This window comes from Rhinolophus sinicus, linkage group LG07, assembly GCF_036562045.2.
Source record: "Rhinolophus sinicus isolate RSC01 linkage group LG07, ASM3656204v1, whole genome shotgun sequence".
Lineage (NCBI taxonomy): Eukaryota > Metazoa > Chordata > Mammalia > Chiroptera > Rhinolophidae > Rhinolophus > Rhinolophus sinicus.
Window position 1 is genome coordinate 12,855,661 of NC_133757.1, and position 25,015 is coordinate 12,880,675.

Genomic DNA, 25,015 nt, shown 5'->3' on the forward strand with positions numbered 1-25,015 from the left:
AGACTATTTGCAACATAAAAAGTAAAAATAAAAAATAAAATAAATTTTGAAGGGAACATTAAACTTTTATCTGTGTTTAAATGTTTAACAATGACTGAACATATAAGAGATACTGTATAAATAACAAAAGTAAGGAATAATGTCACTCTCATCAACAATCACATTAGTTAAATTATACACAAAATCCACACCACATGGTCAAAATGTTTCCTATGTCTATTTTCTCCTATTCACAAAACATTCTATAGTTTGTACATACATACATAAAAAGATTTTTAAATTGATAATGAAGATGCTGTAATTTTAAAATTGTCTGACTACCTGACTAACAAAAAAATTTTGAAGAAACCAAAGTTCTCAAATTTTGAGAACTGATAGACACACCCTCTTTATTAAACTATTACATAAAGCGTAACTTAACCTTTTTTAAACATACAAAGTTTTATCATTTCGCTAAAATAAAAACAGTTATAAAATATATAGATAACTGTCTATTTATTTCTTTGTCATCTAGAACTCACATTAACCTATCCAAACAGTTCTGAAAACATTCAAATCACTTTAAAAGAATAAGCTATATATGGCAAGAATAAAGGATATTTATTAAGAAATCTACATTTCTGATACAGTAATTCTTTATCTTTGCTATATCAATATTTTATTTAAGTTGACAGTCACGGTATTCAAAATAGTATTACAACTATGTTTGAAATTTAGCCATTATAATCTCCACAAACTTTTTGGTAGTACAGATCAGTATATACTTAAAATTAATAAATTATACAATTACTTTTCTGCAATTATAAGTTCATCAATTAAATATAATCACTCACCTAAGTACAGCTATTAAAGGTGCATATATTGAGTCTCCGTCGTAAACATACATATGATCCCAACTACATTCTGTAGCAAAATGATTGAATCTTAATCTTAACACTGCGTTTGGACTGAAAAAGATTAAAATATTTTTAAATTAGTGTGTAATACGCAAATCAGTCTGAAGAAATTTCAGATAGAGAATTTTATTAAAAACCTCTTTACAAACAATTTTACTTTAAATCCTTAAGTCACCAGGGTAAAAGATTTAGAAACAGTCATATCTGATTTGTAAAAATGACCTATAGATTAAGAATCTATTAACAGGCCATATGTATGTATCATCATTTTCTAAAAATTTAGTCAACAGGAAATGTTCTATGTCTTGATTAAGGCAGAGGTTACAGAGATTGTATACATTGTTGAAACTTAATTGAACTGTACACTTAATATGGTTGGATTTTATTGCAAATTGTACTTAAATAAAGTTGATTTTTAAAATTCAACACTCAAGAAGCAAGCATTCTTATTTCTACACAACCCTTAACTAGAGGCTCTAATAAGGTCTTCAAATTTTAATTGAAGGGTCTCAATATGATACACTATTTACAAATAAAAAAAATAAAACTGAAGGAGCATAGGGAATTTATAACTTTTAAGTTCAAAAAAAAATTTTTAGATACCCCCCCAAAAAAAAACTAATTTTCCCAATACACTCTTTAAAAATCATAAAATGGTTCAAAACTAATTCATATCAATTCATTTATGAACCATTCACAATATATTTAAATAGATAAATTCAGTCTCAAGTCCTCATTACTGAAAAAATACTTTTAAAAGGATAATTAACTCTCTTCTACAAAAAGTTCTTTTTTAAACACACTTAGAATTAAAATGCTGAGTAGTATGAACCAATGGCATAATTCAGTATGGAATATTTTTATACTTTATGGAGTTTTTAAATTCCATAACAAGATGTTTAAAACAAGCCAAAAATGCTTACTTGATTTCATGCCACACTAATATAACTCAAAAATAAAATATATGTAAAAATTAAACTGTTATCACAAGTGACAAGGTAATTTATATTAAACATGATATTTAAAAAGTTGTAATCCTATAAAAAATACTGTGAATAAAACATTCAATTGCTTCTAATAAGAAGCTTCTAATAAGAAGCAATTGAATAAACTATGTTATATAAAGGTGTTATATTTTAATGCTTTAATATTGATATGACCTCCTTCTTTATCATTTCAGAATAAAATAAATTAATTTAACCCAAATTGTATACTTACTAGCCTTCAATTAGCCATGTACATTTAGTTTTATACTTATAGTTAATTGGACCATCTGTTAAATATCCAGAAGGTTCTGTTAACCTAGAAAACAAAATCATGAAAATAATCACCTTAAAGTAACTTTAAGACATATAGTAACATAAGAAAATTAAAAAGACATCAAACCAAAAGAATGGGGCGTGGCTATTTCCAGAAAGAAGAATTTATTTAAAACTTAAGAAAACTTTCAAATTGCCATGTATGTCTCCTTACCTCAAAAGAAATTTATTATGTATTTCTGTAAACCTTGATGTATCATGACTGTTTTATTTTACATAGTGGGAAAATGCACTGAAAGATTGAATATTATATTGATGGGTTGAATGTTGATGCAAAATATATTAAGTTAAAGTTCCTCTGCACAAAAATTAGGTGGAGGAAAAAGGAGGAAAATCAAACACACTTTAAAAGGTGCCCATCTGTGGAATACAGCAATAGTATACATGCTTACCACTTCCAGAGTTACACTGTTAGCTATAGTTGGTTGTTTTTCATGCACCAGGACTGTGAAAGTAAGCCGTCATCAGACGTACTAAGTTTGGCTACCTGCTTTTATTGTCATTTTCTCTTGTCTACTTTATACCTAGTCCAAGAATTCAATCAACTTTCAAAATAGGGTAAATTGAAGGTTTTATAGTTATCTTCTATTTTAAACATAAAAAAAGATAATTGGAAAAACTTCTGATTTTCAGAATTTAAAAATATTTAAAACAGGATCCCAATTCCATTTCATTTTGTTCTCCTTAACTCCAGCCCAATTATTTTACCAACGAAAGACCATATTTTAAACAATTACAATAGCTTCCCATTTAGTCTTCATGTATTTATATATGCATACACACACACACACACACACACCAGGGTTCATCCATCTTTATATAATCACATATACAACACATGGATACATACATACATATGTGTATAGAGACACACACAGATACCAGGATCATTATCTGGTTTTAGATAAAATTAAATTTTCCTTATATTAATAGAGTTTTAAAAACATTAGGAAAAAAGTTATCATCTACTTAAATCAGGGTTGACAGAAAGGTCAATCAATATGAATGTTATTTATAAATCTTTCATAATCCCTGCCAATTACTTTGGGCAACAAAGGGGTTAATTCATGCTTAAAAAGTTTTTGAAGAACGACAGACAAATTCCAAAGTTCTCACATTAATGAGATAATAAATTGAGCATTTTCTAGGTATCAGGTACTACTATAAGCACATAACGTGATTACAGCTTTTATAAATCTCAAAAACCTTATGAGATAGTAAGTAGTTATTAATATATTATATTACAGATGAGAAAACAGCAGCACCGTTTAAATAGCAGGTTAAATAACTTATCCTGATTTTTCACGTCCAATAATACCAGATGAAGTAATTCAGACAAGCCTCCCACTGAACATAACTTAAAAAGCTAAGGAACAATTTTAAAATCTTAAAAGCAGTCTATAAGTAACAAAATGGTAAGATCTACCAAGCCAAGACCCAAGCTCCAACATCCTTTAAGAGGAGCCAGACATTCAGAACTACTTTTGCTCTGGCGAGATTTGTCTTTAGAGGACACTGCCAAAAGGCTGAGAGAGCTTTTGGCGGTCTCAGGGAGCGAGGGGGACACAAGGTGGAGGCAATGACTCACAAAAGGTAGGGGCTCCAATACACAACCTGGCACTTTGAATTGGGAGACAATGACTCGCAATTAGGTTAAGGCTACAGCAGAAGTAAACCAGCCCTGATGTGGGCTGCAGCCTAGCTATGAGTCATCCAGGTGGCAGGAAATCCCACGATTTCCATCTGGCTTAAGGTGATACCAGAACTGCCAGCATGTGAAGGCTCCTAACAGGAGATACAAAAATACTCTCTAAAGGAAGATAACATTATCCTAGATCTCAAATCATTTCTACCAATATTCAAGTAAAATGCCTAGCATGATCAAAAATAATTAGGCATACGAAGACACCAGACAACAAAATAAGAACCAACAGACAACAGGAAGAGACCTGAAGATATTCCAATTATGGAGATTACCAGATGTGTCCTATAAAACAAATAGGCTTTACTGAGCGCAAAAAGACAAGATTTTATATTTTGGTGGTTAATTGAAAATTTTTAAAAGTAACAGAGCATTTTGAAAAACAAAAAAATGAAAACTCTAATACTGAAAACTGCCCTAATCAAAATTAAGAATTGAATGGACACAACAGGATGTGAGATCCAGAAGAGAAGTCCATAAAAATATCCAAACTACAGCAGGATGACCGAGGATTCAGCCCGCTGGGTTTGGGTTTCTTGACCAGGGTAAACTCGAAGGAACTGAGCTTCTAGATGAGGGCAGGGAACTACAGAAAGGGGTGTAGACATCTATTACAGTCTTGTAACAAATTATAGAAACAAGGAACATAACAGCTTTTCATAGTTTCTATTTGCTTGTTACAGGTATATCTTCCCCTTCACGTTTTTACTTTATATGCAAGTTGTTGTAAGTTAACATTTAGACTTCAGATAATGGAATAGTCTGTGTGACCATAACTAAATATGAAGATTAATTAACATAACCACTGACAGGCACATGACTCTTGGAACTGTGTTTCTCTTCATTCGGGACAAAGTGTGAGAACTTCTTCACCTGGAATAAGCGTATCTTCTCAGGTAGAAATATAGTGTGGTTTGGTTGTTGGGGAGCTCCTATATGTTTAGAAGGGAGCACACAGAAGCTAAGTAATCAAAGGGCAGACTGTGCCCGTGATCCACTGCCTCTCACCGCAGAATTCCCACTATTGGCTTACTCTGTAGGTCTGGGCCCTTTAAATATTGTCTCTGCCAGATGCCTGATGGTAAGCCGGCATGCTTTGTCAGCACTGGAGAAGACTGCAGGAGAAAAGCTTCGCTTCCTGGTTCCAACAAACTTACTCAACAAGCTCCTGCAGCTTGTTGGCTTCGCCAGCACTAGGCTCCTACAGTACCAGACATCCGCACCCGGCCACTCACAGCTTCGCCCCACACTTCCCCTCAGGCAATTTCGCATCAGAGCGCCTCCAGTGAAACACTGCCACAGGAATAGCTTTCCCCAGCATCCTATAAGGTAACCATGGCAACTTCCAAAGGGCAGATGTCAAGCAAGTCCCATCAGCACAGCATTACAGCAACTTTTCTGCCACATCCCGGCCCTCCCAACAAGGCCTGGATCTCAGGCCAGGAGGCGAGGGCTGGGATTTAAGGGCTGCATCTCAGCCAGAAGGGGAGTAGTGCTTGCTCCTTACATGACTATTGCTGTTTTGCAGAGTCCTCTTTACTTCAGAGCCAATTTCCCATTACTCCAATCTTTGTTACACTCAATAATTCTTTACGTTAAACTCTTCCCATTAAAATTATTGTGTGCTTCTCTTTCCTGATTGGACCCAAACCAATCAATTATAATAATCAAGGACATGCAAAATAAAATCACAACAACATACCACTATGCACCCAACAAAATGGCCAAAATTTTAAAGACTGGCTGATAAAGTATTAGCAAGGATGTGGAGAAAAAGAATTCTCATAGGACTAAATCATTACAACTTAAGAGAGTAATTTGCTATTATCTTGCATAGTTGAAAATAGACATACTTCTGTGGTGGCCGGCAGTGTTAGAACTACACCCCTACCCCCTCAAACCCCCTTACCTATTTCCATACACTCCAGCCTGATTCCTCAGGCCAGCACCTGCATCTTTGCAAAGGACTCCCCTCTGGCTGCCGGAACCCCCCTTCCTGTGCGTGTAGCAGGCAGAGAGTGCCTGTGATTCCACACCCTCCCAGGGGCAGCCCTTAGCCAACTCATGATTTGGGTTAGAGAGTAAATATCCCAAGCTTCCTTAGCTCTTTGCTGGGATAAGACAGAAGTACATTCCCCCCCAGCATTTCCCTGTGGAATTCAACTCCAGTCACCCACTGTGGTAGCTGACTTGACAACACACCTCATATTGGCTCCCTCTCTTCTCTGTATCACTTCTGTCAGTGCCCCTGCATCTCCCAAGACAGGGAGAGGATCCCAGTAAGGTCCATGTGCTCAGTTCTTGTCTCAGGTCCTGCTTCAGGGTGGTGGAGGGGAGGGTGACCAAACCAACAATTAGTACCAGGAACTAGGACTTCAGGATGGGATTCTGGGGTTGGCTCCTCACTAACCAGATGGCAAGAGCAGCCACACTGAGCGTGGCAGACAGAGTGGTAATCCGCCATGGCTTGCCATAGCATCACAAGACGAAGACTTCCACTCGTGGGGAACTGAGATGGGATACCAGCGGAAGGTGATGCACTGACTAAAGCAACAGGCTTATGCAGTATCTCTAATACTTGAGGAACACAGTAGCAAGGGCAATTATAAGGAGTGTGAAATGGTTGACTGCTATTGAAAGCCATTGATATGCTAAAGGAAGAAAACCGCAGCAGTATGCCTATAGTGAGACACTTCCCCATGAACAACTTTCATCAACATCCGATAAGACTCAATTAGCCAACCACTAAATTTAGATACAGTGTAAAAGCCACGGGCTCTGTAACAATGAAAGAGACTACTCCTAAAGCCAGAGGGTAAATCAAGCTGAAAAACATGCCCAGGACCGGACTATGAGAGGAGCAGAATTACATAAAAAGTTTAATTCACAGCCTGCCAAGACTTTGGTGCTACAGATGGTGCTCCTAAAAGAAAGTGAAACCATGACACCTAGGAGGGTGTCATCTGGGTGGATGCCCTAAGGACCCTGACTCCCCCAGATTTTTTTGAACACTATGGGCCTGCAAAAGTCTGTCAGAAGCCAGGGTTGACAGTGAGAAAAATAAATTCCCACCCTCTTTAAATGAATGCTTGTTCTTAAATGATAGCAACAACAGCAGAATTGAATTAAATAAATACCATCAATCAATCGAAACTGGCTGCAGTAATCTTGCATCCAAAAGCCATACAATCAGTGACAGCCTCATATACAGTGAACACACAAAAAAGATAAATTAAAAGATCTTCAAATGTTTGAAAATTAAGCAAGGCTTCTAAGTGACAAGGGCTATTAGAAAACATTTTTAATTGAATACCAAAACCACAACATATCAAAATTTATGAGACAAAGCTAAACCAGTGTTCAGAGAGAAATGTATAGTTCTAAATGTGTATATTAGAAAGTTGACAATCAATTATCCAAGATTACAGCTCATGAAGCTAGAAAAATAACAGCAATTAAGTCACAAGAAAGTATAAGAGAGGGAATAATAAAGAACAGAAATCTCTGAAATAGAGAACAGTCATATAACAAAGAATGTTAACACAATTAAAAATTGACTTTCTAAAAACTAATAAAATTAATAACCCCCTAGCAAAACCAGCAAGAAAAAAGTATTAACTACCATTATCAAAAAGGAAAAGAGGGACACTATTCCTGTTGATACAGAATGATTAAGAACAACTTCCTATCAATGAAACTGACATTTTAAATGAAATGCAAAAACTACTTTAAAAGTACAACTAACTTGACAAAACCAATACAAGAAAAAATGGAAATTACAAATATCCCTCATATAAAAACCCTAAACAAAATATTATCAAATTTAATCTGGTGTGTGTGTGTGTGTGTGTGTGTGTGTTATATAAAAAAAGAATAACATACAGCAGTCTTCCTGAAGAAGTCTATATAAAGGCTTGGATGATCATTACATAGCATGGTATTTTAGGGAACTGCAAGTCACTCAGTGGATCAATAAGGAACGTCTAAAGATAAGACCGTACAGGGTAATCCACAGGACAGTGGTTATAAGAATGGAGAAGACGAATTTAGCAGTTCTTCAGATTAGTTCAAATAGAGAATCCATAAATGTAATTGTGCTCATCCCTTGAGCAACTGAAATTTCCCTAATTTCTTTGGATTAAATTCACAAAATCATTTGCTGATACAGTATGAAAATCATCCCACTCCTAACATGAAACCCCTTCAGGGAGAAAAAGCAGCTAGACAGAATATATTCCTCAAAAACAACGAAAGGCAAGTATGAAAACCCCTGCAGCCTGAGGCAAAAATTTAGAGTAGATACAAACAATAGATACACCAAGAACCAGGGAGGAAAATCTGCAGAATGAATTCTTTGAAGAATTAGAACATTGCAAAGCGATCTAGTGCATGAGCCTGGGAAACGTGGGAAGCCATCTGCATGCCCAGGGCAGACTACACGCTCAGAAAAGACCTGAGAAGACTCTACACTTTCACCTCTGGCAAATTTTTGGACCCAGAGAAAGAAGGAAGTCAAGGCTAAGGCAAGGTCCTAAACAACATAGCGAGGCACTGAAGGATTGCCAAACAGAGTCAATCTGCAAAGACTGGGAGGGTTTTTTATTTTCTCTTGGTTCGAGGCATTCCAGAAAATCCATGTTGAAACACTACGTGACCACAAGCTGAAGGAACAAAGACTTTAGAGACCCCACACACAACAAAGAATACAGTCATTACAAAAATAGTTTAGAAAAGTCACTTAACAAATACACAACTATAACCTGCATAAGCAATAGAAATGAACCCAGAGGCGGGGGAAGAATCTGATTTTTAGAATTATCACATTGAAATAATCAAATGTCCAGTCTCCAACAAAAAATTATAAAGAATGCAAAGAAACTAAGAAGTATGGTCCATTCATTGAAGTTAACAGAAACTGTCCCTGAGGAAACATAGACATTGGATTTGCTAGACAGACTGTATCAACTATTTTAAATACACTAAAGAGCTCAAGCAAATCAGGAAAATGATGTCTCAACAAATAGAGAACATGAGTATAGACTTAGAAATTTTATTTCACAACCTCAAAGTCACTCTTATTTCCATTCCTTCAAAAAGCAACGTAATCCCAGAGGGAATCCTGTATAAAAGTTTCCTCTGGATCTAAGCCTGGCAGAGATCCGTCAGTGAGGTCCATTAAGAAATCCTTCTCCCTAAGTTTCTAACTTACAGTTGCAAGAAACTCTTGAAATCAAAATATTGCTAATTTAAATCATAAAAACTTCCAAAATCAGGGCTAAACCTAACGATACAAATTATCAGATACAAATTAAGACTGTGTGACAACAGATTAGAGCCTCAGGGACTTGATGGTTTTTAAAATTCTGATTTGCTCCATGACCGTACACAGCTACTTCTGTTTCTACTTCTTCTATGACCCAAGAATAGCAGCATAACATATGCAAAAAGCACCTGAATACACAGTCATGCAGACATAACTCATTTTATCAGGAAATGTATGAGCAGGCAGTCCTGCTCTACAAATATCACCTACAATATAATCCACCTCCCCAGTAGGGAATACATACGCCTCCCAAACTGCATAGGAGGAAACTGCTTCTTCTCTCTGCTGCCACTGGGGTTTCTTTCCCAAAACCCCCCTATTTCTCTACCACCACCCTTTCTCCAACGGACCCACTCCTGTCCTATGTTTCTCAACTCCTTATTTTTGCTTTAAAATGTATCTTCCCCCCTCCGAAGAAACAAACTCTGGAAGGTGTATGTAGAAGGAGTAGATAGGGCTACCCCTATAGCCCTATCTTCCACCTAGAAGAGGTGACGTGAAGAAACTGTTACGCTTCCCCACCCAGGCTGCACAACAGGAGTACATGGAACCACTCACTCTGTCCCCGTCCTCTTCGACTCCAGGGGCACAATGACACACACTTAAAAAAAATCTCTATTCACCACAGCCCCTCAATTCCTTCTCAACCTTCATCCCCATTTCTACCCCAAAGCCCCTACCTGCCTCCATTTACTGCAAAGTTGTCATTTCCTCTATTAGAAACTTGGGGGGCTGACACACACCAAGATAAAAGGGATGGAAAATTCTTTCTCACCACCAAGAGACAGGAGCAGGGGGCAAAACCCCTGCCACATCCACAACAAAAGCAATTCTCCCTTTGTAGTCGCTGGACCTCTCCTTCAACTGACAACCTTCACCTCCACGCCACTTGAGCAAAGCACTCCCAGCACAGGCTCTGTACACCTTCACTGTCTGGAACTGCTCCTCTCCTAAAATTCGGAAGTCGTACACCCTGATCACAAACACCCAGTTTTCAATCTTTTCTTACCTTCTTACTCCTAACACCCTCACACTTCCACCAGGTAGCGATCTTCAGAAATTAGGTGGCATATAGTTCAGCTACCTAAAAGGTAAAATGGGCTTCTCCCATTAACTACTATTTCTACTGTTGTTTCTATAAGGCTTTCTAAGTTTCAAACAATTAACTTACTTTTAAAACTTTGTGGCAACCCTGTTCTTGACTTGAGAGCCATATTGACATGTTCATCGAGACCAGGGCCCCATAAATGACTGGCCTGTACCCTGTCTGTGCAAGTGAAGTTTTACTGGAACATAGCTACACCCATTAGCTTACATCTGCCTAAGAGTGCTAATGTGCTACAAGAACAGAGCTGAGAACAGACCACCTGGCCTGCAAAGCCTAAAATACTCTCTGGTCCTTTACAGAAAACATTTACCAATCTCTGTCTTAGACACCTGCCACATGCCCATATGCCTTGCCAACCTCTCACCTACCAGAAATTGCCCAATCTGGAGCCCCTGACCAAATGGGCTGCTTAGAACAGGAGTGACCACGACTAAATGCAGGAAAACCTGCACAAACTTTAAAGCACAAACTTTAAACAGAACTAAAATTAAATCAATCCAAGTGCTATCCTCTATCCTGGCTATGAATACAAAATTTGATTAAGACATTATAAAAATGAGAAAATTCAATAGTTTTAATATTACAGCATCTCTGAAACAATAAAGCCTGTTTATCAAAGAATACGGTTTTAGCACCAGCATAGCCAGGCTACAAGGAACATCCGCTCAGGGAAGGTCTTGATGCAGGACTGCCTTTGTAAGCCATCCGTACATGGCAGTCTTTTTTTTAAAACAGTGTTTTTAATTAAGAGATTACTTAACAGTTTACTGATTCCTTTTAAACAAAATGGATGGCGAGGACTTCTGGATTACATTCACTGGCCTTCATGCCTTCCTCTCTGCACATCGATACATTATTTTACACACTGTGCTGAGCTGCATTTCTTCTTGTTTCCTTCACAGTGCATTCTGCATCCCCCTCTGACAGTCCCCCTGAGCCCATATTTTTTAAAACTATACATACATAGTGACCATTATTTGGGTTTCATTCCTATAATACAGTGATTCTTACCATTTTGAGATCTGAGATCAGTGCTGAGAATCGTGTAAAAGCTATATACCCTCCTACCTGGGAAAATTCATCTGCATCATTTTTATATACAAATTTGGGGATGCACCAAGCACTCCCAGTCCATCCAGGCACCTGACATTAAAAACTCCCATTATACTATGTATTCATATAATCAACAAGCTTGGAAAAAAATAAAATATTGCTACATCACACAGAATTGTTTGATAGATAAGCTCAGACTTCTCTTTTGGTATCTTTGTGTCCTGTAAAATGCACCCATTCATACTAACTTTGTAAAGGACAAGTAAGAACTCTAGAACATTCTCTCTTCACTGACGAATGAAAAAAACATGACTGAGAAAATGAAAGTAAAAAGCAAAACTTTAGAAGAGCTACAAGAATGTCAGCTTGCTCACTTAATGGGTATGTTACTCAACCTCCCTCAGCCTCAGTTTTCTTGTGTATAAAATAGTTATAACAATGGAACTTATTTCACAAGATTGCTTTTAAAATATGAGATAGAACATATCACGTGTTCAGTAAAGCAGCAAACAAATCCATGTAATGTTCATGGTGCACTGGCAGAAACAGATCTCAAACCTATTTCTATCAGTTTGGTACCAAAACTCATTAAGTTACTCCTATGCTATCTGAAAATCATAAGATTTTTGAGTTTATAATAAAGGAGAAACTTCTTACTGAAGAGTGAAATAAAAGGTGGCTTGGTATAGAAAAAGGGCCAGACAGAGAGGTTTTAGCAACTCATTTGTCACTTAGTAGCAATCATACTTTCCATAAATAATTGCTAAAGGTCTTTCATTCTCTTACTCCTACTATAAAATGAGAAAAACAATATCTACTTCACAAGATTTTCATCAGCAATAAAAAAGGTAGTGTGTGTGTGTGTGTGTGTGTGCGTGTGTAAAAGCTTTTTCCACCACATTATACTAATTCTCCTCTCAACTCATAATTTAAGTTTTGAAATGCTAGCTTTAATGGTATTAACATTTTCTTACATGAAATAGAATAATAAACTTTATTTTCTAGAAAGATTCACTATCAGCACAATTATATTGTCAAAAAAGTACAAATGAAGCCTGGATTAAACTTAATACATCAAAACACGGCAAATGCTCTTACATTTTCTATTTTTCTATGAGACATAGAGAATCGACTTGGAAGTTTCTAATTTACACAGTGCTTCTATTTTCTAAATGCTTATATTTTACCTATAAAAATAATAAGTATCTCCCTGTGCCCACTGGGGAAGAATGTGCAGGTAGTCCCTTCAACCATCCCTGGCTGTTACTAAGCAAGTATCATATCAGCAAAGAGGTAGCATCCCTGCCCCTCTTCACTTGGGGTGCAGCAGCTGCAGAGACTGTGGGGTACACCATCTCTGCCTTGCACTAAGCAAATAACAGCATACTCAGAACCCCTCGTTTTCCTAACTAGAGAACGGAAGAATCATCTCAAATTAACGATCTAAACTTTTCATCTTAAGAAACTAGATTAAGAAAAGCAAATTAAAACCAAAGGAAGCAGCAATCAATGCAACTGAAAACAACAACAGAAGAATAAACAGCAGGAATCAAGGAAACCAGACATATATTCTTTGAAAAGGACAATAACATTAATAAATGTCTAGCCAGATGAACCAAGAAAAAAGAAAGAAAACAGAAACTACCAATATCAGAAATGGAAGAGGAAATATCACTAATGACTCCACAGACTTTATAAGGATAATAAGGAAACATTACAATAATTTTATGCCCATAAATTTGAAAGCTTAGATGAAATGGACCAATTCTCTACAAGACAAAATCTACCAAAACTCACTCAAAAAATAGATAAAATGAATATCTGTATATCTATTACAGAAATTGAATTCATAGTTGCAAGCCTTCCCACAAAGAAAATTCCAGGCTCAGATGGCATTACTGATGGATTTTACCAAACATTTAAGAAAAAAGTAATATCAATTCTACATAAATTATTCCAGAAAACAGAAGAGGGAAGAGCACTTCCTAACATTTTATAAGTTAACCAAAGATATTACAAGAAAAGAAAATTAAGAGCAGTATCTCTCATGAATATAGAAATAAAAATCCTCAACAAAACATTAAGAAATCAAATCTACCAATATATAAAAAGTATAATGTATTGTGACAAAGTAGAATTTATCCCAGGAATGTAAGGCTGATTAAATATTTGAAAATCAGTCAATTTAATTCACCAATATCAACAAACTAAAGGTAAAAACCAAATCACTATCTCAATAGATACAGAAAAAAAATGTGTTAAAATCCAACATGCACACATGATAAACTCTCAAAATTAGGAATAATAGGGGACTTCCTTAACCTAATAAAGGGCATTTACAAAAAATCCTGCAACTGGCATGATGCTTAATATTTAAAGACTGAATGTTTTCTACCTAGTACTGGGAACAAGGCAAGGATATTCATTCTTATTTTCTTATTCAACATTAGGCTAACGGTCATAGCCAGTACAACAGAGCCAAAAGAAAAATAAAGGGCATATATTGGAAAGGAAGAAATAAAACGGTCTCTTCATGGACAACATGATTGTCTATGTAAAGATCCCAAGGAATCTACAAAAAAAGCTAAACTGAAACTAAGTGGGTTTAGCAACACTGCAGGATACAAGGTCAATATACATAAATCAATTTTATTTCCACATAATGAAGATGAACAAATGGAAACTGAAATAAACACTATCAATTACAATAGCATCAAAGAATATAAACTATTTAGGCATAAAATCTAACAGAATATATGTGGGATCTGAATCTGATAACTACAAAACACTGATGCAAGAAATCAATGAAAACCTAAATAAAAGAAGAAATATATCATGTTGATAGACCCGAAAACTCAATATTGTCTAGATGTCAATTCTTCCCAAAATGATCTCTTGAGTCAACACAACTTCAGTCAAAATCCCAAAAGAATTATTTTTTTTAGAAATTGACAGACTGAATCGAAAATTTATGTGGAAAAGCACATGAACTAGAATAACCAAATGAATCTTCAAAACAAAATTAGAGTTAGAAGAATCTCACTATCTAATTTCAAGACTTACTATAAAGATACATTAGTCAAAAAAGAGACAGATTTCCAAAAGGATAGACATATGGATCAATAGAGTAGAAGAGAGTAGAGAAACATATAGAGATTGAAATATCTAATTGATTTTCAACAAAGATGCAAAGATATCAATGAAAAAAGTATAGTCTTTTCAACTAGTGGTCATTTCATAATGAAAAGGGATCAGTTTTCAGGAGGATACAATATAAAAATTAATGCATCTAATAACAGCTTCAAAATACATGAAGCAAAAACACATAAGAATACAGAAAGAAGTAGACAAATACAAAGTTATAATTGAAGCTTTCAATACCCCTCTCTCAATAACTGACAGAAGCAGACAGAAAATCAGAAAGGTATCAGAAAACCTGAACAAACTATCAACCAACTTGACCTAATTGAAATTTATAGAACACTCCACACATCAACAGCATAACACATGTTCTTTTCACATGTACAAGGATATTTATCAAGATGGACAATATTCTGGCCAATAAATGTTAACAGATTCTAGTCTATGGTTCTACACATATTAAATAAACTTGTAGTTATACGTATATATTAAATAAATTGAATTTTTATTAAATAAATTGAATTTGAAGTTAAAGAAAACTCCAGGCCTTGAGGGATTCACTGGTGAATTCTACCAAACATGTAATAAAGAAATAATGCCAATTCCACACAAACTCTTCCAGCAAACTGAACAAGAAGGTACCAGCTCATTCTATGAGGCTAGCTTTACTCTGACACCAAAACTGGACAAAGTTATTACAAGAAAAGTACAGACCAGTATCTTTCATGACCATATATATAAAAATTCTAAACAAAATTTTAATATTTTAATAAACTAAATCCAAATAATGTATAAAAAGAAAAATATATCAGATGAGGTTCATCTCAGGAATGTAAGGTTGGTTTAACATTAAAAAATCAAGCAATGTAATACATCACATCAATACATTTTAAAAGAAAAATGATACAGAAAAAACAGGTGCAGAAAAAGTATTTAACACATGCAATATCCATCTCTAATAAAACTCCCAGCAAACTAGGAATAAAAGAGAACTTCCTCAATGTGATAAAACGGATTTACAAAAAATTTACAGATAACATGCTTAAAGGTTACAGATTAAATATATTCCCCCTAAATAAGGAACAAGATGCAGCTGACCACTCTCACCACCTGTGTGCATCATTGTAAAGGAGTTTCTAGCTAGTGAAATAAGGCAAGAAAAAGAAATGAAAGGCATCCAGATTGCAAAAAAAAAAGAGTAAAGAGATCTTAATTTACAGACAACACAAACATCTATATAAAAAAATCATAAGGAATCTACAAAAATCTACTACAACTGGTAAGTGAGTTCACCAATATTAAAGGATACAAGATTAATACACAAAAATCAGTTGTATTTCCATATAATAGCAAAAAATAGACACTGAAACTAAAAAACACTTATTTACAACAGCATCAAAAAATACGAAATACTTAGGGAAAAATCTGACAAAAAAAGTTGTAAAACCTGTTCACTGAAATATTTAAAGTACTATTGAGAGTTTAAAGGAGACCTAAATAGATATACCATGCTCAGAAAACGCAATATTGATGAGGTGTCAACTGTGCCCCAGATTGATCTACAGATTAAACACAATCCCAAATAAAACCCCAGCAGGCTTTTTTGTAGAAATTAACAAGCTGATTCCGAAATTCATATGAAAATGCAAAGGACACAGAGTAGCCAAAGTAATTGAAAAAGAACAAAATAATTGAAAAAGAACAAAATTACACTCCCTGAATTCAAGACTTACAAAGCTACAATAATCAAGATATTTTTGTCTTGACATACAAATAGACAAAGAGATCAATGAAACAGAAGAGTCCAGAAATAGACACACAAATATGTGAACAACTAGTTTCAACAAGGGTACAAAACCACTTTAGCAGAGAAAGAATAGTCTTTTCAACAAATAGTCCAGCAACAATTTAATATCGACATGCAAAAACAATGAATTGAGATGCATACCTCTCATTATAGGTAGAATTAATTCAAAATGGACTATAAACCTAAATGTACACTCTAAAACTACAAAAACTTCTAGGAAAAAGAAGTCAAAGAAAATCTTTGGTTTAGGGAAAGTTTTCTTAGATATAACACTAAAAGCACAATCCATAACAGGAAAATGATAAACAGGAATTCACCAAATTTACAACTTCTGTTCTTGGAAAACACTATTAAGATAATGAAATACAAGTCCCAGCCTGGAAGAAAATATTTCCAAATGTTATACCTGATAAAGAAATAGTATCCAGAATAGGTAAAGAACTCATAAAAATCAATAAGAAAAAATAAACAGGGTAAAAAATGTGCCAAAGATTTGAACAGATACCTCACCAAAGATCTACAGATGGCAGGTAAGCACATGACAGGATGCTCAACCTCATCAGTCATTTGGGAAATGCAAATTAAAACCACAATGAGATACCACTACACACCTATTAGAACCACTAAAATTTAAAAGACTGACCATACCTAGTACCGGTGAGAATGTGAATAAACTAGAACATGCTTTGCTGGTGGGAATGTGAATGATACAACTACTTTGGAAAACAGGTTGTCAGTTTGTTAAAAAGTGCAACATGTATCTACCATATGATCCAGCATTCCACTCTGCTATTTACCCAAGAGAAATGAAAGCATATGTCCATACAAAGACTTCTCCATAAAAGTTCACAGCAGCTTCATACAGAATAGCGAAAAATTGGAAACACCCCAAATACCTATCACCAGGTGAATGATAAACAAATTGTGGTGCATCCGTACATTGGAATACTACTCGAGAATTAAAAAGAATAAACTTCTGATACACCATTAATGAATCTCAAAATAAATATGCCGTGTGAAAGAAGGCAGACAAAAAGCAGTACATAATACATGAGTCCACTTATATAAAATTCTAGAAAATGCCAACAAATCTATAGTGACAGAAAGCAGCTCAGTAGTTGCCTGGGAACAGGGAGAAGCAGCAGGAAGGAGAGAAAGGGCCCTTGGTAACAAGGGGCACGTGGAACTTTTGGGTGTGATGGCTATTTTTATAATCTCGATTGTGGTGATACTAGTCTCAGGGTGCATACATGTCAAAACTTTTTAAAATTGTACAGTTTGTTGCATATCAATTATATCTCAATAAAGCTCTTGAAAATAATTTGAAGAAAAAATTACAATTGCAATTAAATAATTCATTTTGAAAGTACTAAAAAAGGAAAACTAGTGCTATAAGAGTACATAATAAGGGGTAATGTGGTCTGAGGAGGCAGAAAAGCCTTCTTAAAGATACTAGCATAAGCAAAGATTTGAAGGGTATTTGGTAATCAGCCAAGCAAAGACCAGATAGGAAAGAGGGTTTAGAGACCTGTAACAGCATGTGTGAAACACCCTGAGGCCAAAAGGAATGTGACACTTTCAAGGAACTTTAAAAGACCACTGCAGAAAAACAGGAGGGTGAGTCTAATCCGTTAAAGGAACCAAATCATTCAAATACATGGTCTTGAAAACCATGCTACTACAAGTAACTTTATCAATTTAGGATCTTAGAGTGACTTAATTTATTTTAAATTTCTATTGTGTGATTATATGTTTTAATAATATAAAAAGAACCCATGGATATATATTGCCTATTACAATCTTAGTTTGAAAAAAGGACAACCTGAGGAGAGGGAACATTCAACTTAACTTTATAGTTACTGAGAGTTTCCCCACTACTAATAATAAAAAAGGATGACAGATATGTGTGTGTGTATGTATATACACGCACATTTTTTTTTAATAGTAGCTTAGGAAAAATATTTACACATTTAACCCTGCCCCTTTTTGTTTACAATACAACCTCATTCCTGATATATCCTCACTTAGCTAGAAATAGAACAGTTCCATTATAAATGTGTGAGATTCAGTATCTATAGCTAAGAGGTTAAAAAAAATCTATATACATTGAACATACAATAAGATTTAAAAGATGATTTTAGGAAAATGTTCAACAAATGTGTTTTAATAATAAATTTACATTTACAAATTACTCACAATATAATATTTTCCAATCTCAGAGCATTAATTTAGGTTCTTTACCTAAAGAAGTCATAGGTTCCTAATTCACATTATCAAGAAAATATACAAGTCTGAACACAAACTATAAATTTATTTAAATACAAATCTCAACTACTCTGCAAAATAACTAAAAAACTAGCTTCTAAAAGAGAATGTCATTTATTCAAACATTTTATAGCAAAACGTTTTCTAGCCTGTTACACTAAGCTACTCAAGTAAATACTATTTGAATTAGCATATATCACATCCTGATTATTACATTTCAAATTGTCACTGCCCTTTCTGATTCTCAGTCCTAAATCTTTCAGTCTAGCTTTAGTTGAAGATCAGTGTTCATCTTGTTTTACCTATGTCAGAAACGGCTTATAATTCTGAATGTTTTATGCTCTTCAGATGGAAACAGACAGGAGACTGGAATCAATGCTAAGAGAACTGAAGTACCACTTTCGATATCACATTTGCTTCTGCATTTCTACTCCCAATCATCAATCTTCCATTCTAAAGAAGCATTTGAGGAACACTCTTATTCCCTAGTGAAATCCCTATGGTAGAAAAAAAGCTAAGTTACCATGGAACCAGCCAATTAATTTTGACACCTGCTTACCAAGATTGATCATTTTTGATGTCTGTTTGTTAGGTTGCTATCCTCCAGTTTAGTAAAAGATTTTCAAGATAATTAATGAAGTGAGAATTTCCAGTTAAAGTCTTTCCCACTGTGTTATTACTTCAAGCCATTATTCTCAAATAAATCTTTCTTAGCTATCATGTACTTTACCAGGAAGAATTCTTTTCTTCTAAATTGATTCTTCACTTTAACATTAAATACCACGTTTTCTTTGCCCCTAAGAGTATACATAACAAAACACAGAGTTGTACCAGTTATATTTATTCTAATTAATAGCTTGCATTCCACAGAGATATGAAATGTATTCTACTTACCAACAGAATACAATAAATCATAGGAAATAACAGCTTCCAAGGAGATGATGAACGTTTAATGTTAGTTCAGGGCTTATTGATATTTAACTATATCTATATTTAAAAAGTTATTCCTCTTATTAATGTATTATGTTTATGAAAACCATGTATGTTATTTAAGGTAGTTTTAACTTGATCTGTGATCTTCCCTAACTGGGCCATCTACTAGTGAGGTCACAGGCTGCTGATTTAGCTGATTAACAAGTTCCACTGCCATAAAATGTAGACAGGAGCTTCTCAGGACTGTAGCAATTTTTTGTCCTTAGACAAATGGAGCAAATCCACCCATGCAAAGGCCAATATCCCTAAATTACACATGAATCAGGCAATCTTCCTATTTATGTATAAAAAGATGTAAAAAATGGATGTGGCTTTTTTCCATTGTTGCTGCTAATTTATATGTTCAAAAATCTCTCCTGCAAAATTCAATAATCTCCTGCACAGTTCCTGGTCTTGAAACACTTTTTGAAACTTTTAATTAGCACTTCTCCCAAATTAAAAAATGTATTTTAAAAAAACTATAATACTATACTAATTTCTGAAAGTGTAAAGCTAGGAAACATTTTTAACCTACGGCTACAAATGAATTTCATAAAATTTCATTTTGAGTTTTCACTTCCAAATACCTGATGTAAATTGATTAAGTAGGAGCTACCTAAAATTAAAAAGTGCCATTTAAAAAAATACATTTTTACAATGAGTTTTAAGGGGCATTGTTTTAATCTGCAAAAGTCAAAAAAAATGCTGTGTTTAGAACTCTAAGGAAATTTTCCTGTAATACATTAATAAGATGAACCATATTCCTGCCTTTGCCTTAGAGCCTAAGAGACATTTCACTTAGATGTTGCTATCATGCTGACAGTATCAGTAATCCACATAGTGTAATTTCAGAGCCACAAACCAGCCAGAAAACTTCATGTTAAGTATCTAGGAGACTAAAAGGTTGACTTAATGACTTACCTGCAAGTTGTCAGGTAGCTACCCTAATGGCCTCACCTATCTCATTTGCTGCTCCCTACATTCACCTGTTTCTTTTCATACCAGGCAAGAATGCAATAAACGTCAACCAATAAATAGGGAGACAGCATCTTTACGGTTGGAAAGCAAACTGCTTAGGGCCTGGAGCTTCAGCAAAACCAAAGTGATGCTCCCACACAACAGCCGACAGTGAAATAACCAGTTAGGGAAATCCATTCTCTTCACCACATTAAAAAGTCTGGGGATTTCATCCTTTCATCTAACGCAAAGTCACTCTTTAATGTCTCAATTCAAGACTGTCCTAGCAAATTCAACATAGTATATTGGCTGAAAGTAAACAATGTCGAGTTAAGCTGGCTGATTTGTAATCAAGAATCGGCCCTATTGTATAATTTTGGGCAAATTACTCAAATTAATTGCCTCGATTTTACTCTGTAAATCCATTATAGTAATTCTATTATCATGAAGTTGTTGTAAGAAACAAAGGCGATAATCCACGGAAGGCGCTTAGGACAGTGTTTGGCACATCGTAAGCCCATCATCAACTACTTATAATCATTATTACTAAATAAACTCAAATGTTAGCAGTGGTTACCTCTAAAGAGAGCAATAGGATGGAGCGGAGACAGGACTGGAGGATCCTAACTTTTAACCTTTACACTTCTGTACTGTTGGAATGTTTCACAATGTGCAAGGACTTCATGAGTTACTTGCATAATTTTTGATTAAAAAATAGTGTCCTAACAAAATGGTGTTTGGCACCGTAACTGAGTGTGAAAATGTTGATCATCAGGAAAGGCTTCGCGTTCACGGGCTCCGCGCGGGCCGGGGGTCCCGGAGGCTGCGGGGCTGGAGGGGGCAGCGCGCCGCAGGGGTGAGACCGCGAAGGGTGTGAGGCAGGGCTGAGGTTCGGGATCGGGCGAAGGCACTTACTTGAACCTGCCCTGGCAGTGTTGGCACTGGTCCCCCACCCAGCCCGGGTCGCAGAAGCAGGTGGAGTTGATACAGCGGCCGGAGAAACAGGAGCCGGTCCTCTCGCACGGCTTGGACTGGGACACCTGCGCGTAGAGCGCCAGGTAGAGGAAGCCATAGCAGAGGAGCCAGTTGTTCCCATCCAGCAGCCAGGAGGAGGCGCCCCCGCCGCCGCCCGCCGGCCGAGCCCTACAGAGCCCCGGGGCGGGCGGCTGCTGGGGGCCAGTGTGGGCCGGGCCCCCCGGCTCCATCTTGCCCAGCGCCCCTGCCCGCCTGGGCTGTGCTTGCGGGCGCGGACAGGGATGCTCCTAAGGGGAAATCCGGCGGGAGAAAACCGTGCCCCCGCCGCCGCCGCTGCTTCTGCTCCTCTTCACCGGCGGCTGCCCCAGTCCAGCTCCCGGGTCAGGAGGGACAGATCCCAACCGCGTTCGCCTCCACCAGGCTCCCTCCAGTCGCACGCGAGCATCGCCTCTCCGTCTCCTGACCTTGTCCTCAGCGGGCCGAGCCCACCGCCGCGGCGTCCCGGGCCGGGCTGGGGGCGGGGAGAGGGCGGCGCAGGCTGCGCGGGGCGCTCTGGAGGGGACCTGCGGGAAGAGGAGGGGACCCCGCGCGCGGCCCCGCCTCGCCCGCGGCTCGCGCCAACTGCCTCGGCTCCCAGCCCCGCGCGGGGAGGGCGGGGGCCAGCTGGAGCCCCGAGGTGGGCGCGCCCAACACGGGAGGGGGAATTCGGGGAGCTGGGGTCAGCCACGCAGCGCCCGGCCTGCGGCTGGCGGCCCCCCAGCAGCCATTTTCTCTCCCGTGCCGCTGGCCAGTCACCGGGCTGCGGCTGAAGCCCGCGGGGCGTTGGACTCGCGCCTGCCCACGATCCCCCGCCTCGCGCCTGCCCACGATCTCCCCACAGGCCCAGCGCCGTGGTCTCGCCCCGTCCTGACTAGAACCAGGGACTCCCCCGCGTGCGCCCACCCGGCCGGGCCCCGGAACCGAGGGGTGAGTGGGCCCCCAGGTGTGGCCCGCGTGCTCGCGGTGCCCTTCCCACGGCGCGCGGGGGAACCCGGACCCACTCGCACCACGCGCCGCCTGAGCCCCACAAACGAAAGATCAGCTCGCGCCCGGCTTCGCAGCTTCAGCAAAAAGAAGCCCTTCGCGTCCGCCGTCTACAGCTGCAAAAGTGCAGCGCTTTTTTCCTGGCGCTTCCCCTTCCTCCGCCCCATCCTCCTGCCTATTTCTTTTTTTTCTTAAAAGAGAAAAACTCCAACAACACACAAAGAGCTGAGCATGTGCAGCAGGCAAAAGTCTTAAAGGCACCGCAGTCCGACCACGTTTTGGGGTCCGCAAGAATTGGGAGGGGCGGGGGTTACAGACTGCGAGGGTCGCGAGCCGCCTTCGCCGAGGGACCGCTCCGAGGGGGAGCCATTTCTTCCACCGATATAATGACTCCCCCTTCCCCAACAAAGAGCTCAGAGGTTCAGAACCCCCGGCGCGCCACCCCTTGCCTATGCTGCCTCGGAACCCCAGGTATCTCCTTTTTTGCTTGTCAGTGTTTCCTCCTCCATCTGGGACAGTATTCTGCCTTGAAAAATATTGCAACATCGGGGCTTTTATCAGAAGAGCAGAAAAGATGCCCAAAAAGAGCCGCTTTCCTTCCAAAGCATCAATCTTTCCTCCTTTAGATGACTTTCCAAGATTTGATGGCATTTGCTGAAATATTTGCTTTGTACTTTTATGCCTTCTTTAAACAGGCTATTCGAACCCTTGAGAATGGAAGCAGAACACAAATTGCAGCCATGTATACTCGAGTTTCAGCAAGGTTACTGGATCCCCACCAAAGAAGAGCAGGCAGTATGAAAAAGAATTTGCAATCTACCAAAGGCATTTCTGACAGCAAAAGGAGAAAAGTTTTCGTTGTAACCACAGAGTCATAATATTATTGTTAAGATTCAACTCATGTTTATTTTGGGCATAATGCAACCACATCATCTCTTTTAATCTCTATGATCCCCACTCTGCAGATGAAATCCTCCATTAACCCCATTTTGCAGGTGAGGATGCAGCAACTCAGCAAGGTTTAAAAGATTTGTCAATGGCAAGTTAGGAGTAAGCAGTGAACCAAGCTTTAAACACAAGTCCTCGGACTTCTGCGCTTTTTCCACTGTTTACCAGGCTGTTTCAATTAGCAGATGCTTTGTTGTACTTTGGTGAATAAAAATTAAGTGTTGGCTTGGTTTGCAAATACCTCAGCAGTAACTTGAGGAAAACAAAGGTCCAGAAAGAGGTGGCTCCTTGGAAAGTAAAAAATAAAAAGGAAAATGATTATTTTATTCACATAACAAATCACAATTCTCCCATATTACCAATACCAGAAATGTCATCCTTAAAAATTAGGACAGGCCCCGTCTTCCTATCACATATTTTCTATAGCAGGATGCTCCTTAGAGTCTACTTGGGATAGGGGACAAAGTGGAGGAAAGCATTCTGCAAAAAACAATAGAATGGAGGATGTTGTTCTAGACACACCTTTTAATTTCCATGACTATAAAATCTGGAACTCTTTCTGGTATTAGCCATACATGAACAATCTCTGCTGCCTTCTCCATTCTTCTCCTCATGCCAGTCAAAGTGTAAAGTCAGCCACATCTTTCTCACAGCTAATGTAAAGTTGCTTTCAGACATGTGGCAAGTTCCCAAGCTCTCGAAACCACCACTAGGTGTGAAGGTAATTCAAGCGGTACACTGGAGCCCCTTTAACAAGAGAGATCACTACTCAGCCACATACTGACTGTAGCCTATATTCCAGCTAAGGATTTGCCCATTAAAATACATCTCTTTAAATCCTGTAACCACTATAATCAGCTCAGTACTTCATATTGCCCTGAAGAACATACAACCCCATAGGCCTCGTATCAACATTGCCTTAAGAATCAAGCTGACTACATTACATTTATATAAAATTATTCTTGTTAGAATCATAGGATTTCCACTTGCCGTACATGCTATTTTTCTTTGAAATTTTTTTAGTCAACTCTTACTTATTAGCTGTTACGAATTTGAGCAAGAGAAAAAACAAAGATGAATAAAACGTGATTTCTACCCCTGGATAAGCTTATCTTCTATTAGGCTCACTGGATTGTGAGTTCCTTATAAAGTTGATTTTACGTTGATTCGTTATTTTACAAATGTAGGTACAGAAAACTTGAATGATTTACAATGGTCACACAAAAATTCAGTGATAAAGTTGCCTAGAATCTTGACTAATGTTTCAGCATCTTCTATGATCAAGAAATGTTAAAACTCCAAAAGGATGTTATCTCTTTTTCCAAAGAAGTAGAATCAGCTCCCTAGCAGTGCTATAGCATTAGCAGCGCTAAATGACCCTACTAATACTAATTCATAGTATTAGTAACAGCAGTCATAAATCCAGCAGAAAGGTGAAAATTTACTCCAAAGATGTAATGTGGGAAAGTCCGTTTTACTGAACTAGAAGAAAACTTACGATCGGAATTATCTATTAAAATTTCTCC

The 25,015-nt window shown here is 37.5% G+C and overlaps 1 protein-coding gene across 2 annotated transcripts in view; it reads right to left on the bottom strand.

Moving 5' to 3' along the window:
- Positions 1 to 22,143, bottom strand: part of ATRNL1 (attractin like 1) — a 564,648-nt gene extending 542,505 nt beyond the window's left edge. Inside the window, exons 1-3 of one of the 2 annotated variants that reach the window (XM_019725236.2) lie at positions 21,459 to 22,143; positions 2,115 to 2,198; positions 834 to 947 (exon numbers count right to left, since the gene is read on the bottom strand). In XM_019725236.2, coding sequence (XP_019580795.2) covers positions 834 to 947; positions 2,115 to 2,198; positions 21,459 to 21,748 — 488 coding nt within the window. In that variant the 5' untranslated portion in view covers positions 21,749 to 22,143. The remainder of the gene's footprint in view (positions 1 to 833; positions 948 to 2,114; positions 2,199 to 21,458) is intronic. The other variant, XM_074338995.1, reaches the window with a different exon arrangement.
- Positions 22,144 to 25,015: the final 2,872 nt, after the last annotated feature.